The sequence below is a fragment of the Phaenicophaeus curvirostris genome, chromosome 2, assembly GCF_032191515.1.
Source record: "Phaenicophaeus curvirostris isolate KB17595 chromosome 2, BPBGC_Pcur_1.0, whole genome shotgun sequence".
NCBI lineage: Eukaryota > Metazoa > Chordata > Aves > Cuculiformes > Cuculidae > Phaenicophaeus > Phaenicophaeus curvirostris.
In genome coordinates this window covers 116169587-116192230 of record NC_091393.1, presented here as the reverse complement: position 1 = coordinate 116192230, position 22644 = coordinate 116169587, and the positions used below count along the sequence as shown (strand labels likewise).

Here is a 22644-nt window from a genome sequence, read left to right as displayed (position 1 = left end):
GTGTCTATCCGTGGGATTTTATTTTTCTGTCTAACTCTGTGTTTTTTGTGCATTTAACAGGTGCATGCAGTACTTGCTCAGGGTAGAAAGTAGTGCAGAATGAAAAGAAGCAAGGGTGAGGCTTTTATTTGAAGGAAAAAAAAAAAAGCTGAGGAGGAAGTTCACTGCTGAAAGGGTTATTGTAATCAAGTTTATCATGGAAGCTTGCTGTTGTGTAACAGAAACTCGAGCTTGTCCATACCTGTCTTAAAGCATTCCTTAATGAAGAAAGAAAACAAACCTACCAAAATATTTATGAAATTCAATAAAATTTGTTCCCAAACACTTAAATTTCAATACATTATGGCAGTGCAGCTCCTTCTTGGATTACTCTCGCCATTTGTAGAGAAATGATGTTTTTTAGAGAAATGCTGCTTGTCAGTTAGCTTGTGAGTGTGAACAGGCTAATGCTGAAGCACGTGTCCCTGGTAGTGTAATAATATTGAAACTCATTTATTCAGAAACCACTTTAGCCAGGAATCATGTAATGCAGAAGATGTCTTCATCTGAAAGTAGCATATTAAAAGGTCTGATGTGCCTCCAACAAAACCCTCTTCTTTTGTTTTCTTCCCAGTAAAGGAGTACGAATGTACTGGATGTTCAGTTAGCTTTCTCTCTCATGTGTGGGCTGCTGGCTCATCTGAATGCCATCTTGAGTTGTTCTCAAGACATTGCCTATGTCAATTCAATGCAGTCGAATATCACAGCATCCCTAGATTTATTTTTTCTCTCAAAAATGTATAAACATCATTTATTTGAGTAAACTTCTAAAATTAATCATTTTTCTGTACAAAGATCCTTTTCGCTTCCTCAGCAGCAATGATCAGGAGTAATTTAGGGTTTTACAATGTAGTAGCTGTTTCAGCTGAGACACTTAGCACAGGAGAGAGCAAGAGAGAGCCTGACTTCTGTGATGTCCAAATGGTATGTTGACTTATTTTTTTTTTCTCTACCCATTTATTGCCGGGCAGATAATTTGGGCAACCTGTTTGCCTGTCTTCAAGGTGAACAAATTGATTTCATTATCTTGTGTTAACCTTTCAGTTATTCTTTCTACTTGATGAGAGGCAGCAACTGCAAGTGTGTGCTGGGTCTCTCTGTGTTTTTTCTAGTGGAAGAAGTCTCATGATATGCATATTTCTTAGCAGTTATCTAAATGGAGTTGTAGCAGTTTCACATGGCTTTGTTCTTCTTGTCATTAGGTTCCCTTTTAATGATTCCAGGCACACCCCTCTCACTGTTACATCAGCATCTGTATGTGATTCATGGATATTAGGGGTTGAAGAAATCTATCTGCTCATTTAGTCCTCATAAAAGTGACTGCACCAAATCAGAATTAAGGCTCTCCTGGTTCTGATAGTTACCTAGAAAAGGATGTAAGAGCAGGATACAGTGGCTCTCCCAAGTACACTTTCACATTCCCCAGCAATGCATGAGTATGGGACGTTTCCACACAGCCTTTACATCGTGTGTATCTTTTCTCTATAATCTGTGCTCTAGCTGATGTGTTGATGAAAAGTTTAGCTTGAGACTACACAGAATCTAACTGTGCAGCAAATTTCCTATCTAACCTAGCTGGGGAAAAAGGTGTTAGAGAGTGCTGCTTAGTTTTGTAAGTATTTATTCATAATAATGCACAGTGTTAATGCACATTTAATTTGGTTTGGATGGCTGTTGCGTTAGTTTGCTGCTGTTCCAAGTGGGATCAGGGTGGTCCCCCAGAGGTGCACAGAGATTAGGAAAGGGGGAAAAAAATGTTCTTTAAAAAAATATACATCAGCAAGATTTGGAGGGGGGAGAGGGATGTATGGAAGGGAGCCAGATAGGTAGCACTGTGAGAGTACACAAAGCGTGAAAAAAGATTCTTCAGTAATCTAGTAGTTTGGAGTAGCTGGCCACATTAAGGATGTAGTACATAATGATTGTGTCACGAGGTCATGTCTTTCAGTTTTAAATACTAATTAGGATGTAAATTTCACGGCTGATACAGTTATTGTCTTCACTGTTAATTCTTTTATGTAACCTGCATGCACTGTGGCTGGTGTCGTCCCACAATGGGCTTGTTCTGCAGACAACCAGATACATCTAAACCAGTTGAGCAGCAGAAGCAAAGTAAGGTGAACAACTCATTGTTGGTACCTGATTTTACCTGATGTAACTTTAAAGCTAGTCTGTGGTCCTAGCAATGCGTGTTTCAGTGCAGGCTATATGAAAAGATGTTTACACACGTTAGGGCCTCCATTTGATTTATTACTCTTGCAATAAATACCTTTCGTTTTATGAACATGCCTTGCTTTACTCAAGGATTGAACCAAAATTCTGGATTGTGTTGTAAAAGCCCCTTGTTCAACCCTCAAAACCTGATATTTTCCAAATCTTCAAGTCAGATTGCTTTCTTAGCCCATTCCTTGAGAAGTCTGGTACTGTCTGTTTCAAACTTCATTTAGGTTGATTTGGCCGTCTTAAAAATGATGAAGCCTTGCTGTTTTCCAGGTAATTTTAAGGATATCCAAACTCTTAAGTGTCAAAGATTGTCCCAGAGGCCTACAAAAAGCCAATAATGAAAAAGTAAAGTTGGACTGGGGATACCACAATCTTACTAGATTCTAGTATTAAAAGAATCACTTAGGAAAGATGTCCACTTCTGCACATGAGCAACGCAGGCAAAGGCAGAGCTGTAGAGAATGTGCAGGCATGGGAAGAAAGGATTCTCGGGATGGAAATTCACAGATAGGATGACAAGGAAGGGAACTGTGCTGCGAAAAAAGTACTGAACAGGAGCGGAGGATGGAAGGGGAAATGATTAAAGGGAGAATTTAAACCAGCTCTATAACTAATTCTTTTCAGAAAGAACATTTTCAGATAGAACATTTTCGCAATAAAATATCTGAAGTATGACTATATAAGTAATGGGTGCTGGGATATTGTCCTGGTATGGGAGAAGGAAATGGCCTGTAAAGTCATCCAAGAAGGGAGTCAGTCAGGCCACATTTAAAATAAGAAGCTATGGAACCTGCGAATGAATCTAGAAAGCCAGCCAATGCCTACTGTTTTCTGCTTGTTGATCAGCAACATTCTGATATTGTCCAAACAAGCAGGAGAGGCTGCAATCTTGGCTTACCCAAAACAATTATCTGTTACTGTCATCTGATTATCATGCTAATAGTTTGGCTCATCTGCTTCTGAAAACCAGCTTGTTCTTTTCTAATACAGGTGAAAATTCCATGTAACTGTGAAAGATAAAGGCAACTGATTTAAATAGTCTAATGAATATTTATCATCAGGAAAGTCTTGTTCTAGACACTTCTTCACCAACTCCACAGTGTGTGTTTTGTCCTCCAATGCTTAGTTGAAGATAAAGAGAAAAGTAAAAGGAAAAAAATAATCTCCAATAGTACTCATCTTTGCCACTGCTTTCTGGAGAGGGCCTGACATTACTGAATTTGTCACATGTGAGAATAAGATACAAAGACTTTAAAGACAAATCAGTTAAGAAATATTCTCAGTAACCTCTGTACCCAATCTAGACAAGTGATAGACTCTGTCAGCGTTGTTGATCACTCTTGAAGAAATCCCAGCTTGCGAAACACCTGAAAAGGCTACAGGGTAGCATAACTTTAGAAGAGTTTTCTGTCAGTCTTTCTGAAATTATTAAGTGCCCTAAAGGGTTTGTAACTGAGTTTTATATGTGGAGTGTTTTCTCAGGTTCTCAAAATGAGGTGAGAACTCAGTTACTCCATGTAATGATGGACAGGGGAGTTGTCCTAATATTTAGCACAGAAATGCAACTTCAAAATACGTAACACATTTTTTTTTTCTTATTTTATGATTGGATAAGTGAAAGTTATACTTGGAGAGCATGTGACCTACAATCCAATGCTGTCCCCTCTTGTCCAAGTACTCCTCCCTTGGGAGTTTAATCACAGGGTGCTGGAGGCAGAGTTTTTTCACCTGAAGGAGGAAGGCCACAGCTCTAGATCTTGTTTTCCTAGTTGATTTGCTGGTTGATTTTCAGTGCAGCTTGTTTTATCAGGTTCTTTTCTTCTAGCAGAGATACATAGCTAGGTAGAAGGTGATAAATTCTGTTAATTTTGAGGCTACTTGTATGCTGTATCCTGCTTTTTTTTAATACCATCCTAACATTTGATATGTTGGTTGTGTAGAATTTGCACATTATTTCTGTTTTAACCCTCCCAGTTTGTATGAAACTTTGCAGAATAAGAGATTTGCTGTATGAACTCAGAGCTGTTTCGGAATTAAGCAGAGTAACAGGGTTTGTAACGACTGTTGAAAAATACTGGTGCTTGGTTACTGAAATGCTTTACAGACTCCTAAGCCCTCAATCTTTCAGCCTGCAGCCCTTTTGCTGTGCTATGTCCTCCTGATACATGGTCTTGTGTTGGATCCAGCTTATAGTTGCAGTTTACAGTTCAAGAGATTACTGCATACTCCTGGAAGCGTGGTTTTCAGTCCAGCTTGCCTCATTGTGACTCAGTGCTGTGTTGTAGAAACATGAGTCCTACACTGAATGTTTTTGAGCTTAGGGGGTTAAGCACTGGAAAGCAGCAATTGCTTTGTTGTTCTTTATGGTTTCTATGCCCTTCCTTGACCTTCACATCCCGATTGTGTTTACATCTCTCTATGAACACATCAACTAAGAATAGTTTTTGTCCGTTAACGCTCTAAAATAAGCCAAGTGATAGCTCTTAGTATTAATGTTTTTTGTTGTAGTTGTTACACCACTTGTGTTTGCTCTTCAAAAATCCAGAAAGCATCAGCTGTCCTTGCAAAGCAGAGTGTTTTCTAGTCATTTTGAAAAAGAAATGAATTGCCTTCTCTAAATTGCAAAGAAAAGCTTTGAAACAAAAGTCAGTACTGGGCATGAGGAAAAAGGGATGATTCACCAGTGCCTGGAATAGGAAAACTGGCTGTTTACCCTGACACAGTGAGAGAAGCTCAGGTATAAGGTGATCTGGGTGTCTGCCTTGAGTCCTCCAATTAAAAGTGATATACCTTAAAGTGCCTCTGTGTTAAACTAAACTGTACAGATATCTTCACTGGTGATAGTTTAATATTTGACAATGGGAATGCTTCAAATGACTGAATTCCCAGTGTCTTAATTTATTTTAATCTGTGATGTACCATTAAGAAGCTACTAATTCAACTGCTTCTCATTAAAATGAAAAATATTTTCACTTTAATGATATTTCCTTTATATCTAATTATGAATAGTATTTAAGTAACGCTTTTATTTGAATTAACTGGAATTATCTTTAATTTTTCTCAAGAGTAGTTACATATGATTCAGGTTTTGCTCCAAGATTGTTTTAGTATTCAATTTAGCACTGTTTTTTAAGAGGAAAGGAAAGTATTGTGAGCCTGGTCTTCTGCAGAAGTCTGGTAATGCATGTTTTTCTTGTTTCTCAGGATAGTCCTGTTGCAACCTAAGCCAATTTTTAACACTGTTTAGAAAATATGATGAACACAATACAACTTCCTGTTGCAATAAGTTGCATGTGTAATAGTAAGGGACAGGAAAATGATTAATTTACTTAAGCATGTGTTCATGCAGCTGAGGCAGTCTCGACTGCAGTCTGAGGGGACTTCTTTTAAAAAAGAAAAGGAATTGCTGGCAATCATTCAAAAAAGTAAAATTTGAGCATTGGCTACATAGCTTATTTTAAAATAGATGACACCAAATGAATGAATCAAACCACATTATTTCAGTCTTGTTGTTGTTTTAAACATGATCGCTTTTTTTTTCAACCTGGTCTATAAAAAAAGCCAGAAGCCTGAATTCATTCTTGTTGAGGGAAGTTTTGAACCTGTGCACGAAGTGTAAACCGCTGCTAATTTCCTGGGAAAGTACCCTGTGGATAAATTGACTTGATAAAATATGAATACACTATAATGTGCTCTGTTGCATTCGAACCACCAACTAAAGCTGAAAAATCATTACTTTTTCTATGTTTAAAAGCGTAAAATAGCTTGGACAACTGAAAATTATTGCTTTAAGAGGTAAAGTCAAGTAATCATTTAAAATATAGAGAAGCAAGAATGTTTAATGAAACAATTCAGGTATTAAGAAATGAAGGTCAAACCTTATAGTAAGTACTTACGCAAACTTCGTGTCCTGTGGAGTTCATTATGACTAAGCGTGTCAAAATCTGTCTGTAAGTTATATTCTCCTCTAGCAGGAACAGCTCACTAGAAATTGGGAGAACTTTCTTCATGCAGGCAATAGTTTTGAAAAAAAGAATTGCAGATTTATTTTCGTTAATAAATATGCAAATATGGAATTAAATATTTTTTTTAAATGAAATGGTATTGAACACTCTATGGAAAGATTCTGGAGAATGTAGGCCCGCTGCTGAATAGGGACATGGTCACGAAGACAAGGAGAAGGCTAAGGTGGTGAATGCTTTTTCTGCCTCAGCCTTTGCTGAGAAGAGCAGTCTTCAGCAATCCCAGGTCCTTGGAAACAGTGGAAAAGTTTAGGGGAAGGCAGACATTCCCTTGGTGGAGAAGGAGCAGGTTAGAGAATATATAAACAAACTGGACGTATGAAGGGTCATGGGCTGCTACAAGTGCCAAGGGACCTGTCTGGTGTCGTTGCACATCATGGTGACTGGGGGCGTTTCTCGAGGACTGGAAGAAAGCAACCATCACCCCTGTCTTCAAGAAGGGCAGGAAGTTGGATCTGGGGAGCTAAAAGCCTGTCAGCCTTGTGTTGATCGCATTCTTGTTGATAAATGTAATAAATACACAAATATATGTTGTGGAATAACTGCAGACACCAGCTGACCAGCTGGAAAGCGTCTTTTCCAAGAAGGCCCTGGGTGTTCTGATGGGCAAGATGCTATGAAGATGAATGTGACCCGGCGATGTGCCCTTGTGGCAAAGACCAGCATCATCCTGGGTTGCACTGGGCAGACCATTGCCAGCAGATCAGGGGAGGGGATCCTTCCTCTCTGCTCAGCAATGGTGAGACGCATCTGGAGTGCTGGATCCAGTTCTGGGCTCCCCAGTACAAAGGAGATACGGGTGTAGTGGAGTGAGTCCAGTAAAGGGCTATGAAGATGGTGGATTGGAGAATCTGACAAATGAGGGGAGGCTGAGGGATCTGGGACTGTTCAGCCTGGAGATGGAGAAGAGAAGACTTAAGGCGGGTATGAAGTGATACCTGCAGGGTGATGCAAAGGTGTGGCACCCAGTGACAGGGTGAGGTAGAATGGACACAAATTGAAATACAAGAAGTTCTGTTTCAGCATAAGGAAAACCAAAACCTTTTTCTTTTGTACAGTGAGGGCGGCAAAACACTGGAGCAGATTTCACACAGAGCTGTGTATGGAGATGCTCAAAATCCAACTGGATTTGGTCCTGGGCAACCTGTTCTAACTGACCTGAGCAACAGCTTGGTCTTGAGCATCTCAAGCAGTCCCTGCTAACCTCCACTGCTCTGTGGTTCTGTGATCTCTCAGCTCCTTGGAGAGTTCACCCTCAATTACTCCTGTATTTATTTTCCAATGCTCTTTCAATTTTGGAGCATCTGGAGATGTACCAGTGACTTCATAAAAAAGACAGTGGGTTGGGTGGAGGTCTGAAGCAACGTTCCTTCTCCATTTCATGGGCTCTGAAACTAGCATGTGTTTCTCTGCAATACTGTAGTCTGGCTCCTTTGTTGCACGTGTGTTTAGTCATAGAGAGCGCTATGAGTCTGTCTAAATAATTCTGCATTAAATAATACAGAATTTAACAGTGATAATTCAAAATCTTTAACAAATATGGTAATAGAGAAATGTATAACGTCCTCTAACCCTCTCTTTCAGTCATGGCCTGTGTATGAAGACGTGCACAACAAAATGATTGAGCTTGCAGCATTTTTAGACCTGCCTCGTTTTCCAGATATAACTGACAGCTGCTTTCTTCATCCAGACATGCTCTGCATGAAGTACTTGATGGAAGCTAATTTACCTGGTAAATATTTTCCCTAACCCAGACCGATAAAATTTCTTTTGGGTTTATTGAACTCTAGCAAAAAGACCTGAATTACTGCTTTAAAAGTGCATACTCTTTTGCTTCTAATTTATACCCATTGAAGCTTGAACTGAAAGATAATTTCTATAGAAAGCACCTTCATCAAACATTTAGAGTATGTATTAAAGGCTCAGAAATGCAGGGGCACTCTGGTGCTCGCTCTCCAAGGCTGTGGAGTGGATACTTCATTTCAAATCTTGCAGTATCCATATGAACAAAGAGGCACTAGTTGAAATCACTTGATTTATTAACTTTAGCTAAATGCTTCATGAAGTTGGGATGTGATTGTTCAGCAGTGGAATTGTTTCATGTATAATGTTGACTGTGTTTTCCATAGTATTGCATATTGACATTAATTTTAGTATTAACAATCTATGCTATGTGACAAATCAGCTGCTGTCTCACTTAATTTCTGATTTAGTTTGGAAATTGTGTATTGCAAAATAGGGAATGTTTCGTTTATCCTAAAATGAAGTTGAATTTTGAATTGCCAAAGAAAGACCAAGTCATAGTATGTGAACTATCTCTTGGGTTACCATACTTGCTATCAAATACCACTGTCACTGAAGATGAATTATACAGACAAATAGCCTGTAATTTAAGATATTTTTTTCTCCTAGCATTCCAACAGTTAATAGCTTGTAGGTGTTTCATTGTATTATTTTGCAATTAGCTACATTGAGTAAAACTACTTGATTTTTCAGTTTACTCAGAGTTGAATGAAGAGAAGATACACAACAGATTTAAGGCTAAAATTCCAGAGTAGAAATTCTGATTTTGTAGTTTTACACCGGTTTTGGGATCCTATAGAGGATCACATTATTGTTCAGATACTGAAGTGTCAGTTGAATCAAAGAAAAAGCTAGAAATATGGCCTTTTCAGATTTATTACAGAGGAATACAAAGCTAAGTACTCTCTGAAAATTACTCTAACATAATATATTGTCGTTTCCTTCTTTCTTGAAACTAAGCTTTTTCTTATGTAGAAGTATTTTTTTACAAATTGAAAAAGGATTACTATAATCTAACAACTCCTAAAAAAAATAAATTAAGCAATCAATTAGCAGTGTTCCTTAGGACATTGAATACTAATAAAAAGGCTATTTTAATTATCTGAAATCAAAGAAATTATACTGACAGTATTTATAAGAAAATTTGGTTTCCAGATTTTGTTCGACTTTTACTGTTACGTGTGAGAGGACTTAAAGAGAGTTCCTACTGAACCCTTTGCAAGCAGCAAGAGAGTATAAAGTGTAACTGGATTAAGGTTGTACTTAGTCATACATTGCTAACCTTTGTGGAATCTAATGGTGATGTAATCAACTCCTGTATTTCTTGCTGAACTGGAAAGGTGAGAAATTTGGGGGATTTGTATCTGTGAAAAATAAGCATAGAGTAATCAGAGACTGTATAGAGATCATACTCCTGGTTTTGGAGCTGTACTCGTATCTTTTTGGCATAAGCCATGCTAGTGGATGCAGTCAGAGCTTCCAGCATAACGCTAGTTTTAACCTAGGCTGGGATCGTCTGTACCTCAGCCAGGTTTTGTCAGGGTGGCTGCAAGTTCTGCTCTGCTGTTCTGGGCTGCTCTTTGTACCCAAGCTGCTTTAAAACTGGCCCCTCTTCCTCTTTGCAGTACTGAGTCCTTGCATGGGTGTTTAGGCAGCAGGCAGGGAAAGAGTTTATGTCAAGTTTTGGGCTTTTGGGTTTTTTTTAAACTCTGTATGTAGATTTAAGGTAGCGTTTCCCACAACAGCATTCAGGATGATCTAACATCATCATTCAAGTAATGTCAAAGCACTCACCCTGCAGTGTGAATGTATAGGAAGTCATAGAATGATAGAATAGTTTGGTTTGGAAGGGACCTTAAAGATCATTCAGTTCCAACCCCCCTGCCCTGGGCAGGGCCACCTCCCACTGGATCAGGCTGCCCAAAGCCCCATCCAATCTGGCCTTGAACACCTCCAGGGATGGGGCAGCCACAGCTTCCCCGGGCAACCTGTTCCAGTGCCTCACTGCTCTCAGGGTGAAGAAATTCCTCCTTGTGTCTAGTCTAAATCTGTCCTCTCCAGTTTATACCCATTGCCCCTAGTCCTATCACTTCAAGCCTTTGTAAACAGTCCCTCCCCAGCTTTCTTGTAGACCCTTCAGGTACTGGAAGGTCACTGTAAGGTCCCCTTGGAGCCTTCTCTTCTCCAGGCTGAACAACCCCAACTCTCTCAGCCCATCCTCATATGGGAGGTGTGAGTCACAACTGTTTTCCATGTAATTGCGATGAAGGTTGCCTAACATTTATAAAAATACTCAAAAATACTCGACAACTATGAAGTATTTCAGCCTGAAAATAATTTCTGCCTGATGATCCCAAAAGATAAAGGCATTCTTTTCCTGAATCGACCAATGTAATTGCTCGGTAGAAGTAATTTTAGTTTGTCTCAACATACTCATTTTATATTTTTATTTACATTAATCAGATGAATTGCATCATTGGACTTGTCGAGTGGTGAAAAAGATCCATATTGGAGAAGCGGATTTCCTGACTCTTGTGCCTGGAAATAAGTCAACAAGAAGTGTGAAATATGACATTCTTGCTGTAGCAGTTATTATAGTAGTACTCAAATTATTGTTTTTATTAGATGATCACTATGAATGGTGAGTGTGCACATCAGTAGCAAAGCCCAAATTTCAAGTACTGCAAGTGTTTGTCTTGTATCATTCTTTCTTTAGTAATATTAAATTTACAATATTTGAGTTTTGATTAAGTTTGGTAGCATAAAATATATAGACTTGAAGGTATTTCAGAATTAAATGGTACTTATTTTTAAAATCATCAATTTGAAACTTGGAATTAAGTTTAGGGTGTAATTTTTGTTGGTTGTATTTGATCTTCCTGTGAAAAGTGCCGTATTTGGATCTACAAAATGGTTTGGGTTTTTTTTTCAGGTTACTTTCAGACTTTGCTGAAGAAAGAAATAAAACTAACAACGAAGGTACATAAATATTCTAGTAGAAGCAGTCTTATGATTTTGTAAATGAAATAACTTTGTAATCAGGCATAGAAAGACTTGTCTTATTGATCATTAAAAAGTGGGTTTGTCATTTATTTTTTTAGTGCTTATCTTTGCTTAAAGAAAACAGTAGATGTTGCTTATGTAAAATTGTCTAAGTTTACCTGCATAATTCTTATTGTATTGGATAGGGGAATTTGGTACACATTTTCTTAGGTACTTTTCTGCTTCTCCTTGTGTGTATTTGCCACTTAGAATTTTATGCATGGTAGGTGAAGATGAATGGGCACGCAGTAAAAAGGGAATGCACTTTGATCGTACAGAGCAGATACTTATTAGGGGCATCAAACCACCTTTATGATAAAATCCAAACTTGTTTAGTCTTGTTAAATAAAAAGTCTTAGCGTGTAACATATTTCAGATGTAATCTATTTTCTTAGTCCAAATAATCCTGAGAGAGGGTGGAAAAGCTAGCAGCAATTAAGATAGAGAAGATAATGGTGTGAACATGGTTCTTTGAGGGCAGAAAGACCAAATCAAAACCTTTAGGAAGATGTTCTGTGGCCTGATCTAGATCACAGGTAAAGACAAGAGCAGAGGTGTGTCTATGGGTTTATCCATTAGGCCTTCATTCTAGTTTTAGGTCCACTTTGACCTTTCTGTTACTTTTTAAAAATTGAAGTCAGTAATACAATTGGTGTTAGCCATGCGTGAGCACAACTACTGCTCTGTCTAGAGATTGTAATCACTGTTAACTGAAACTGGTAATTCTCATTTTCAAGTGGATACACAAACTGATTTTGGGTTATTTCTTTTTTTTTTGTCGTTTCCCTTGAAAACCTGAAGTCCATAATAGTGACAAGAGTAGAAGTTGTGCAACTGCTTGCAAGCTGAGGTTCAAAGCCATTAATGTCTTAATGGAGTTTCTCTCTTATTAGCAAGTCTCATCGTCCTTGGGAATTAACAGTGCATTCTTTGCCCACTTTTTTACTTTAAAAGCTGCTGTTGCACAGTGATCCATATATTGTGTTGTCCCTATCCTTAAAATGTTGGGGTGACAGTCAGTGAGCAGCTGCACAGAGGAGCTGATGCGAGAGTTTCTTAGGGCACCGATAAGTGCCAGAGCTCAAAACTGCCCCTGGCGTTTTCCCAAAGGTAGCATGCTGAAATGAATAATGGTTAATACTGAGTTTTAAAGATCCAATTTATGTTGACTCCATTCTCAATTTAACTGTCCTTTCCCTAGTCTTTTTTTTTTTTAATTAAAAAATAGTATTTCAGCTCCTACAGTTTTTCAAGACAGACTGGAAGATGTGCAGTAGGGAGTTGTAGCTACCTAGTGTGCTTGTGTGTCTGTGTGCTGTGAACTGTGAACTGCACACATACATGACATGGTTAATGTTCAAATAAAAAATACTATTGAGATGTATATATGTGTGTGTGTCCCAGTCATCTCAGACTAGCAGCACTGGCCAGGTAAATGGTTTTTATAGTGTAGCATCATGTCTGATGGGGGTTTTGCTTGTGACAGATGCTTAATAATTCATAAGAAGTTAAATAAACATTTCCACCCCCTACCCCAGACAGCCCTCCCAGCAGTTTAGGAGTAGTTACTTAAACCCCTGGGTTTAAGGAGTTCATAAAATAAGTTGTATCCCCACCTTTGAATTTAGAACTACTGAAGAGTTTTTCTTCCCTTCCTTTGTCTGTTGCTTTTTGAGTCCATCTGTATTTCTAGGATCTAAGATGTCCTGTGGCAGGATAACTTGAATAGCAAAAATGCAGATAGTGCAAAACATATAAAAGCTTGATTATAAGAGCAGTATATTCACCTTCAAACCAGTTTAAACACCTAGCTGGCAAAGCTAAGCATGATGCAGGCATCATGATCAGTGCAGCTAGGGTGATGGGGAAATGCAAAGCCTGGTTAATTCACAATGCAGATAATCCACCCACAGTTTAAGAGTTGTTTGTATTTTAAATATATAAATCTAGACAGTAGTTCTATTTGGAATTCTTATACTTACTGTACCCAGCTGGTCTGCTTCCGTTCTGTGCCTCTCTGGAGCACTGATGATAAATGTGCTACTAGGATGCTGTATGCGTTAACGTTTTTGCATGTACTGGTAAACATTTGTTCATGCATCAACAACTGAAGTTCCTGTGCTCAAAAACATGGGAGCCTGTTAAGAAGTGGATACAATTGTCTAATTTATTTTTCCAACTCTGTAAGGTTTCCTGGGTAGTAGGGAAGACACTGGAGAGCTGATGAAACTGTTAGAAATTTTGCATCTGAGCTTGTTTAGATCTTACTTGTTTAAACCTAAGCTTGATATATAGATTCATGAATCCCTTGAAGTCGATTCTCAAACAGATGAAGGCCACTTACTGTTGAGACCGAGTTCGTTTGGTAGAGAGGAGATTGTTTGTTTTCTTCCAGAAAGGAGAGAAGATATTTTAATCTATAGCACTGACTCTAAGCTATGGGGCTTCTTTGCAGTTCCTATGACATGCTGTTCTTTCACTGCCTTTCTCTGTCTTACAGAATTGCTAGATCAGCTGTGTCTCCTTTAGGCACATAGAATTTGGGATGGGTTTGTATACAGGTGCAAGACGCAGGGTCTGACTGTGTGGAGACCACCTTCTGTGTATTACTTGTTTCTTTCACTTCTTCCCAACCTCACATGTGTATGTTTTATTTAGGTGGTCCATATTTTGAGCTCAAAAAGTGGTACAAAGTCATAAAATGTACCTTGGATGCAGGGCAAAAGAAATTGGATGAAGAAAAAGCCAAGTAAGAGTTTTTTAAGTACTTTTTTTAAGTTAGACTGGTTTAGATGAAATCCTGACCCCCGCAGAAATTAAAAAGGTTAGGAATTTGCTCCACATTTCCATCCAGCAGGCTGGGATAAATAGAGCTATTAAATACTTATCTTAATTTTCTATTTATACTCATAATGTTTAGCCAGTATATTAATTAAATGCTCACATTCTGTGACAAGTAGCTTATGCAGCCAAACATTATCTGATTACAGTAAGTCCAGGCTTACACGCCTCAGTTTGCCTACTGTGAAAAAAGAATTCCTAGATGTGTTGGGGGGGCAGTGGCTTTTAATAACACTAGCCACTACATTATTTGGATTTTATTTTAGTAGCACTAGCAGTTTTTGTAAAAAATTACTATTATTTTATTTGTTTGCTCCAGCATTCTTTTTCCTAACAATTCTTATGTCTCTTACTCATAGGTATGTGTGGAGATGTGCAAAGCCACTGTATTATTCTGTCCAGAAGAAAGCTAAAGTTCTTAAGAGAAGACGTGAGTAAACTTTGCCTCTTCCCAGCTACTCAGAAATCTGCTCGAGCTTTTCCCATCATAGAAAATCTTCACCCCTGTCTGTGATAACATTTACATCTTAAAATACTTACTCTTCTCTTTCATTTCTGGGTACAATTAAGTTAGTTAGTAGTATTTTACAACCTGTGGCTAGAATTCTTCAAACAGATGTTTTCCTCATGCTTAACTGAGACTGCCTTTGCTGGTCTCTCTAATGACCTACAGAACCTCTTCTCAGAATGAGTCGTCTGTCTTCATCTTCACTGCTTTGTCAGGTGCCTATACATAACTGTGATCTTCCTGAATCATTTTTGGTCTTCCATAGGTTTTCTGTCCCTTTTCTCCTTCACTTCCCCATATCCTTTGGTATGGATATCCCAGTATGTCCTTCGGTAGACTCAGAATGTGCCTGTTCTCTCCCACACCTTCGTGCAGTATTGTATAGAAAGTGAGGAAGGCTTGCCTGAACGTGACTTTACTTGAATAGCTAGCTGTATATGGTCAGAATGCAGGTACATCTACTTTTTTTAGTAGCTTGGGAAGCACTTGTAAGAAATTGGAAGCTTTTACGTTGACATAAAAGCAAACAAAACAACAAACCCCTCATTCCTCTGTGAAAATACAGAAAAACAGAATTTTATTCAACCAAGTTCAATCTGAAGTTCTTAATTCTACATTTAATATTATATATTAACCAGCAAATATTTGAAGAGGGATATTAAGGAAGTTGTGGAGAGAAGGGTGCTGGCCTCTCCTCCCAAGTGGCAGGGGACAGGACGAGAGGAAATGGCCTCAAGCTCCACCAGGGGAGGTTCAGGCTGGACATTAGGAAGAAATTTTTCACGGAAAGGGTCATTGGGCACTGGCAGAGGCTGCCCAGGGAGGTGGTTGATTCACCTTCCCTGGAGGTGTTTAAGGGACGGGTGGACGAGGTGCTGAGGGACATGGTTTAGTGTTTGATAGGAATGGTTGGACTCGATAACCCGGTGGGTCTCTTCCAACCTGCTGATTCTATGATTCTGTGATTAAGTGTGGCAAGTGATATTTTTCCCTTTATATACTTTTCCAGTTTCTGGAAGTGATGGCTTCAGGGACTTCTAAACAAATTGTATAATCCTGTTTGGTTTGTATAACTAACGTTGGATTTCTTTTTCAAGAATGCAGTTGGGGTTTTTTGAATGTTTGTGCTCTTCAAAAATCCATAGGGGTGATCCTGCAGTCGAGTGATATTCTGTGGGAAAACATGTTTAGGTTTATTTATTTCAAGCCAATCGTTTGCTCAGATTCCCTTTAGTTCCTGGGTTTATAAGAAAAATTGAATAATGATTCATTGTTCATAATACCCGTGGCACTCAGGATTCCTCTTCTGGCTCTGCTTCTCCTTGAGCTAGACGACAATCACTTAGATTATGGAATTTTACCACTGGCCATTGTGTACAGGATATCAGATAATGCCCCCATAACTGCACAAGATGAATCTTAAAATAAATTTAAAATACTGGGGACAAAGAGTGCTCTAGAACACTTAAGTGCCACATACAGGTTTTCAGAAATATGCCTCAGCTTTTGTTTTGCATAGTAGATTTTAGATTTCCTCTTGAAAGATACATTTTCCAGTCCCTGAAGTACTTTAGGATGTCACATCTGATTTTTGTCCAGTGAGTTTATTTAGATATAGATCATAAGAAAAAGTTGAAGCTCCAACAACAGTTTTTTATAACCTACTTTATATCCTAGAGAAACAAGGCTTTGGTGGTCATATTGTGTGTGCTGATTTATCATCATACTTTCTTTCCCTTCTCAGCACCAGCATCTTATGAAAGTTTGTCATTCTTTCACTAGTGATGGTGAAAAGTGGAGTGGTTGGTTTGTTTGTTTGTTTGTTTGTTCCCAGTTGAAATTTATACTATGAAAAGCTTAACCTTAAATCCTGTAACCAGGCTTCCTTATTTCTGAAACACAGGAAACTACTCAAAAAATCTCAGCCAGTTGGAGTGATAGCATACAACCAGGAAAGTACAGCAAAAGGCATCCTGGCATGTGTTTCATATCAGAATAATAATAGCAGTATCAAATAGACTTTACAGGTTTTACTGGGGAATGATTTTGGGACACCCCTGTATTAATATAATTAGGTATGAAGGACATGGAATTTTTAATTGGCTTTCAAAATCTTCCCTAAAACATGTGAAAATGTTCAGTATTCCACACCGAGTTTTAAAGAAAAAAGATACAAAAAGAAAAAAAAAAGCACAAATACCCTGTTTTCTTCCTGTATTAATGACTTAATTAATGTATTAATGGGGTTGTTTAGCCTGGAGAAGAGGAGGCTGAGGGGAGACCTTATTGCTTTCTACAACTACCTGAAGGGAGGTTGTGGAGAGGAGGGAGCTGGTCTCTTCTCCCAAGTGACAGGGGACAGGACAAGAGGGAATGGCCTCAAGCTCCACCAGGGGAGGTTCAGGCTCGACACAAGGGAAGAATTCTTCGCAGAAAGGGTCCTTGGGCACTGGCAGAGGCTGCCCAGGGAGGTGGTTGACTCGCCTTCCCTGGAGGTGTTTAAGGTGTGGGTGGATGAGGTACTGAGGGGCATGGTTTAGAGATTGGTGGGAACGGTTGGACTCGATGATCCGGTGGGTCTCTTCCAACCTGGTGATTCTATGATTCTATGACTTCTCAGCAGTGTTCCAATACTTAATATTTTTGTCTTGGGTTTTTTGTGTGTTTGTACAGACATGGCTGTGAACTTACAAAATCAATTTGGCAAGCTGTCTGGTTCCACGCGGCCTTCTGAAAAACCAAAACCTTCAAGTTTTCAGTTCCGTTGGTCTGAAGAAAACACAGATGAGAATTGTTTTCACGGCCATAGCCTGAAGGGAGTTTTGCAAGAAAAATGTGGTTTGCTTACAGCCAGAAACTCTGACTATTGGCTGTGTACAGATAGACTGTGTAATGAGAAGTAAGTATTCATATTTTTTGTGAAATACATTTTGGAAAGTTGTTCTGAAAGCAAAGTACCCTCTATATGTTTTTACAAATGACAACTGTGGGGTGTGTACTCAGCTATGTATTCAAATATAGTTACAATCATTTGTAGAAAGGGGTGTGTGCAGAATGGTTGGTCTTGGACTGGGAGCAGACAAATTGTAATATGAAGAGTGATCAAAGTAAGCTTTTGAGAAGACAGGAGATGAGACAAAATCAACAACTAGAGTCACATGGCAAGAGTAGCAGCTACATACAAATACTTACTTCACTTCCTTCTTCATAGTATTTTAGAAAAAGCTTGTGCCACAGCTCTCCAGACAATGGGAAAATGGTTCCATTCCTCTCTCCTCTTGACCACAAAAAAGCATAGGAAATTCATTTTTAAATTACTGTCCTTTTGTGGTGGCCTTAATAAAAATTCAGGTGAAAACTAGCAATCAAAGTTCAAATAAGCAGGCAATGAATCCCTCCAGAACATATTTTTAAATTAATAATTACAACTGAGAAGTATTCTATCATTAGTTTATCTAAAGAAATCAACACTTATGTTTCTTCCAAGCAGAAAAGTAAAAGAAGAAATTTCTTCTAATGGAAGAGTAACAAAAGAAATGTGAGAAAAGAAAAGGAAGTTTAGTGTCTGTCTTTACTAGACAACTGTTCCCAAATCTTGGCTTTGAAAGTGAAAGGGAATTTCTGTTTCAATCAAAGTTATATCAAAAGTCATGCTATTTGTTAGTAAAATTATTTTCTTCAAAGAACCTAAGGAGCAAGGAGAATGATAGCCCAGCTAAGCCAGCCTTGTACAAAATTAGAGAGATATTTCAGCGTCTGCCTGGTTTATGTTGAGCTTCTCAGTCTTCCTTTAGTATCTTCTCTTCTTGCATTAAATTCTGCATAGCTTGGTGAGTTTTCTATTTGGTGGGTGCTGGCAGAGAACCATGGCCAGAGACAAAAATCCAAACACCTGCTGAGGGAGGATAGGAGTTCAGCAGCACTTACTCCAAGGAGCTGAAAATATCTAAAACTCTTTCATACAAACTGCCTTGGTGGTGTAGCTTAGGCTTCTGGATCCTACACCAGATTTTGGATCTGCCATCAGTTATATCAAGAGATCCTAATGCAGAAGATGAATGTAGCTGTGGGTATCAGTGAGAAAGATTAAGTTTGCAGATGGATTGGATTCCCCTGAACTTCTCAAGGGTGTTTTTTTGAAAAGAGGTTGGGATACGTTAATGTCTAATGAGATTTCATTAGTGCATTGAATAACTTCTTAAATCTAGTGGGACGTGTCCCTGCCCATCACAGGGGGCTTGGAACTAGATCATCTTTAAGGTCCCTTCCAATCCAAACTATTCTATGATTCTGAATACTTCTAAAAGCTGTGCTTAAAAGAGCAACACTCCCTACAAATCTTAGTGATACATTCCTGGTTTTTAAAACATTAAATATTCCCCTTGAAAATAACTGGCTTTTACATGTATGCAGGTTTTTTTCTCTGTCTTTCAGTGGATTTATTTGCTTTTTTTTTTTTTCACATCACCTTTCACATATCTACCATGACAGAAATGGGTTGGAATAATGTAAACACAGTGTTATATTACAAGAGCTTTGGTTGTATGGATTCATTCTTTTGTAAGAACAAGAAGCTTTTTTTTGAAGGGAGGAGAGGTAATAATCCTTTTACCACAAATTTGCGTAAATCTTATGTACACTCTGTGTGAGTGGGTATTTTCGGTGTATGTTTGTGTGAATAATCTTGCATGCAAAGTCTGTTTTTAAGCCTACATTTTCATATGTAATATATTAAAATGTTAATGGCAAACTGTCATAGCCTTCATGAAACAAAATTTGAATTTAAATTCTTACTGGTTAAATTTCCCATTATATCATTTGCAATGCCAGTAGTTAATTATACATCTGACACTTACTTGACTTGGAAAACATCATCTACTCCCTCAGATATGAGGTTTTATCCTATGCAAGTGTATGTATGTGTAATATAACTAAAACCAAACTTGACAAATTCTCATTCTCTAAAAATCAGCATAGTCTAACTGGCAGTACTTAAAGGCTTTAATCCTAGGACTGAGTTATGATTTCAGATCAGCAAAGCTGAGATTGGTCAAATGCATGGTAAAATGCTTTTACATTTCCTTTTATTTTAAAACTTCCAGTACATAGCACAAAAATAGCACAAAGTGGGGCAAAAATGTGTGTGTGTTTAGGTACTCCTGTGAAAAATGTAACTCTAGTTAATCAAACTGGTGCTTTATGGTATTGAAGTAATTACGCATTTGCTTAAAAATATACAATATCACTGCCCTGCCCCTGCAAATGAAAACTGAGATTTGACACCTCCTTTACCATAAAAGCTGTAATTGGTGAATCTCGGGGTTAAAACTAGGATGTAGTGAAACGTCCTGATTTGTGATTTAGTTCAGCCAACATTTCTCCATGAAGCTTGAATTTAGCAAATGTGTCGGCTTGTGGGGTAAGCTAATTTGTTCTGACGCTGCTGAAACGTCTTGATATAATGTAGTTTTTGTAAGAAGTCGCTGATGGCTTTTGAGGAATGCAAGATAGGGCACAGGATGGGATATACAACGCGAGAGGCCTCGGTTCAGATTTCCAAACTGCCTGACTTCATGAGGCTTTAAACAAAGACTCTGCTCCCTGAAGTGCGGCTTGCGCAGCGCTCTGGGACGGGTCCTTCTGTTCCTCCAGTTTGAGGTAAAATGTAAATGTTTGTTGGGCCAGAGGGAGCAAGCAAATGACTCTATAGTCTAGTAATTAGCACACTTGCCCATAAATTGGGACAGACAGGTTCCAGTCCTTGTTCTGGTGAATATTTAAGACCGCTGCTCTGAATCAGACAGAGGGGAAATTTTACACTCTGGTTCTCTGCATCCCAGGGCAATACCTGGTAAGCAGGAAGATGCGCAGGGCTCATATGGTGAATAGGACCTAAATCCCCATGCCAATTTCCATTTTTAAAAATTGAAAGAGCTGAATTTTAAACTTCTAATAAAAGAAAACGTGGGGCTAACCCAGAACAGGGTATTTTTGCAATCTAACTTGCTGAACTTAGTGTTTACAGAGCTACCTGTGCAGTCTGTCCTCTGTGTCATTTTCGTTCAGTCTGACACTTGTTACCAGCAAGTCCATTCTGATATTTTCATTATATACTTCATCAGTAAAATCACCTCATCATTTTCATTAACGTTATCACTATTGAAGCTACAAAATAATTAGGCAGAAGGCTGCAACAGTACTAATTACTTTCTGTTGACTTGGTCAATGTTTGCCCCAGTGTTTCCTAAGTTACTCCATTAACTTGAACTTAGCTTTCCTCTCTTGTTTCTGGACAGGTAATTTAAATTTAGCACATAAAAGCAATGAACAAGATATTAATGGATTAGAAAGCCATGGCATAGTGTCAGGAAGAGGAGAGAGGATCTTACAGAGAGTGTGAGCAAAGAATAGAGAAAAGAGCCCAGGGTATCTGTACTAGATAGTCTTAGAAATATTTAAAATATGGTAAGGTACCCATTTTCATACTCTGCTACATTTGCTAAAAGCTGGCAGAACACACGTGAGTTCAGTTTACTCCTGAAAGGCAAAGAGCTTATTCTTTGCCTGGTTGAGTATGATCCTCATAATGCAAGAAGCTATACAGGCTTTTCCTTCTTACCATGTCTGCATCATCTCTGAACATGTTTTGGTCTGATCCGCTACTTTGAGTTCTTGCAGGAGTGGATCCCTTTACAGAATCGACATTATAGACTAGAATTGTGATTTATGCTTTTGGAAAACATAGTTTTCATCTAATTACAATTAAATATATAAATGCTAGCTAAACACTGTCTAGATACACTTGTAATTTAGGGCTTTTCTTTTCCCTCTTTCTTTTCAGAGTGTGTGGTCGTGCGGCTCATTACAAAGAAGTGGACTTTCCCCAGAGTTACCATTTTGTACTAAGGTTATTCTCCTTTCTTCTGAGGATACAGCCCTCTTATCTCCACAATGAGGTGTGTGTGATAGAACATAAACTGTTTAATAAAAAACCCCGTAAAAAGCCAAAATACAAAAAAAAGCTAAAGAAGTAAAAAAGCTTAAACAGCAGTATTAAAACTGTGTAAATTAGTTGGTTGGATCCCATACTGTGGTATTACATCTAAACTTATACTCATCTTTTTGCCTGCATGGAATTTTTTGTTAATATAGTAGTGCGGAGACCTACTACAGTACTTTTGTTGTAGTATCATTTTATCTATAATTTAGGTCACTGGTTTCCTGCTGGGAAAGTTACCAAGGGAACTATTTATCACAATTTATTTCCTCACTTTGTATCAGAGCCGATGGAAGCTATGAAATTACCATTTTTTGGCATAATTGTACATACTTTGAGTGTAATGGACAGCATCTAATTACATTGTGAGATTTTGCAATTAAAATATTACCTATTTTTTTACCTACAGTTGTATGACAGCAAATATATTTCTAGAAGGTAATGTTTACTTTGCTTTGAAATAATGTGTTAATAAATAAAAGGAGCAGTTGGCTGATGTTTTCACTGCAGTGAGGTTTTTAGTCATTGTTTCTAAACAGGCTGTTCTGGAGCAACTCTGGCACTGTTTTCTACCTTTCCTTGCATCTCCCAGTGTCTTGTTATGCCTGAGCTTCTCATTCAAGTTAACAACTTTTGGGTCCATTTTCCACTCCAGGCTTCACCGATTTTGCAGCTACTTTTATGCCTGGAGCTGTCTATCCTATTTCTTGCACAACGATAACTGCCAGGTCCTCCTGTCATTCTTCTTTTGCAAGGCTGTTGTCGTCGAAACGTCTTCCAACTGCTTTATAATTCAACATCTTCAGCAACTTGTGCCTCAGCTGGTCTCCCAGTTTCTCACGCTCAGTCTTATTTATGCAGTTTTTAAACTGTCCCAGACAACGTGTAAATGAAGTTGGGTGCTGCCACTACATTAAAGACACCGTAATATCTACATATGTTGAACAGAGATGTTGAGTAGATACCCAGATGAATAATGCTGCTTTCTGTTGAATGAAATAAAATTCAGCAACTCCGGCCATCAGAACGGAGTAAGGGAGTTGCCCAATCTATTTGATAAAAACAAAAATCAACAGATGTTTCTGAGCATTATTACAGACAAGAAAAATGGTGCCAATTTAAAGAGTAATAGCTTCCTTCTTGAGCCAAGGCTTCAGTGAGATGATATC

General features: G+C 38.4%; 1 protein-coding gene across 1 annotated transcript in view; it reads left to right on the top strand.

The window, feature by feature from the left end:
- The window catches only part of TAF1B (TATA-box binding protein associated factor, RNA polymerase I subunit B), a 52029-nt gene extending 29997 nt beyond the window's left edge, over positions 1-22032 (top strand). The window contains exons 9-15 of the mRNA XM_069850513.1: positions 7869-8016; positions 10551-10728; positions 11020-11066; positions 13788-13878; positions 14330-14400; positions 17152-17377; positions 21320-22032. Of these exons, the coding sequence (XP_069706614.1) occupies positions 7869-8016; positions 10551-10728; positions 11020-11066; positions 13788-13878; positions 14330-14400; positions 17152-17377; positions 21320-21512 (954 nt within the window). The 3' untranslated portion in view covers positions 21513-22032. The remainder of the gene's footprint in view (positions 1-7868; positions 8017-10550; positions 10729-11019; positions 11067-13787; positions 13879-14329; positions 14401-17151; positions 17378-21319) is intronic.
- Positions 22033-22644: the final 612 nt, after the last annotated feature.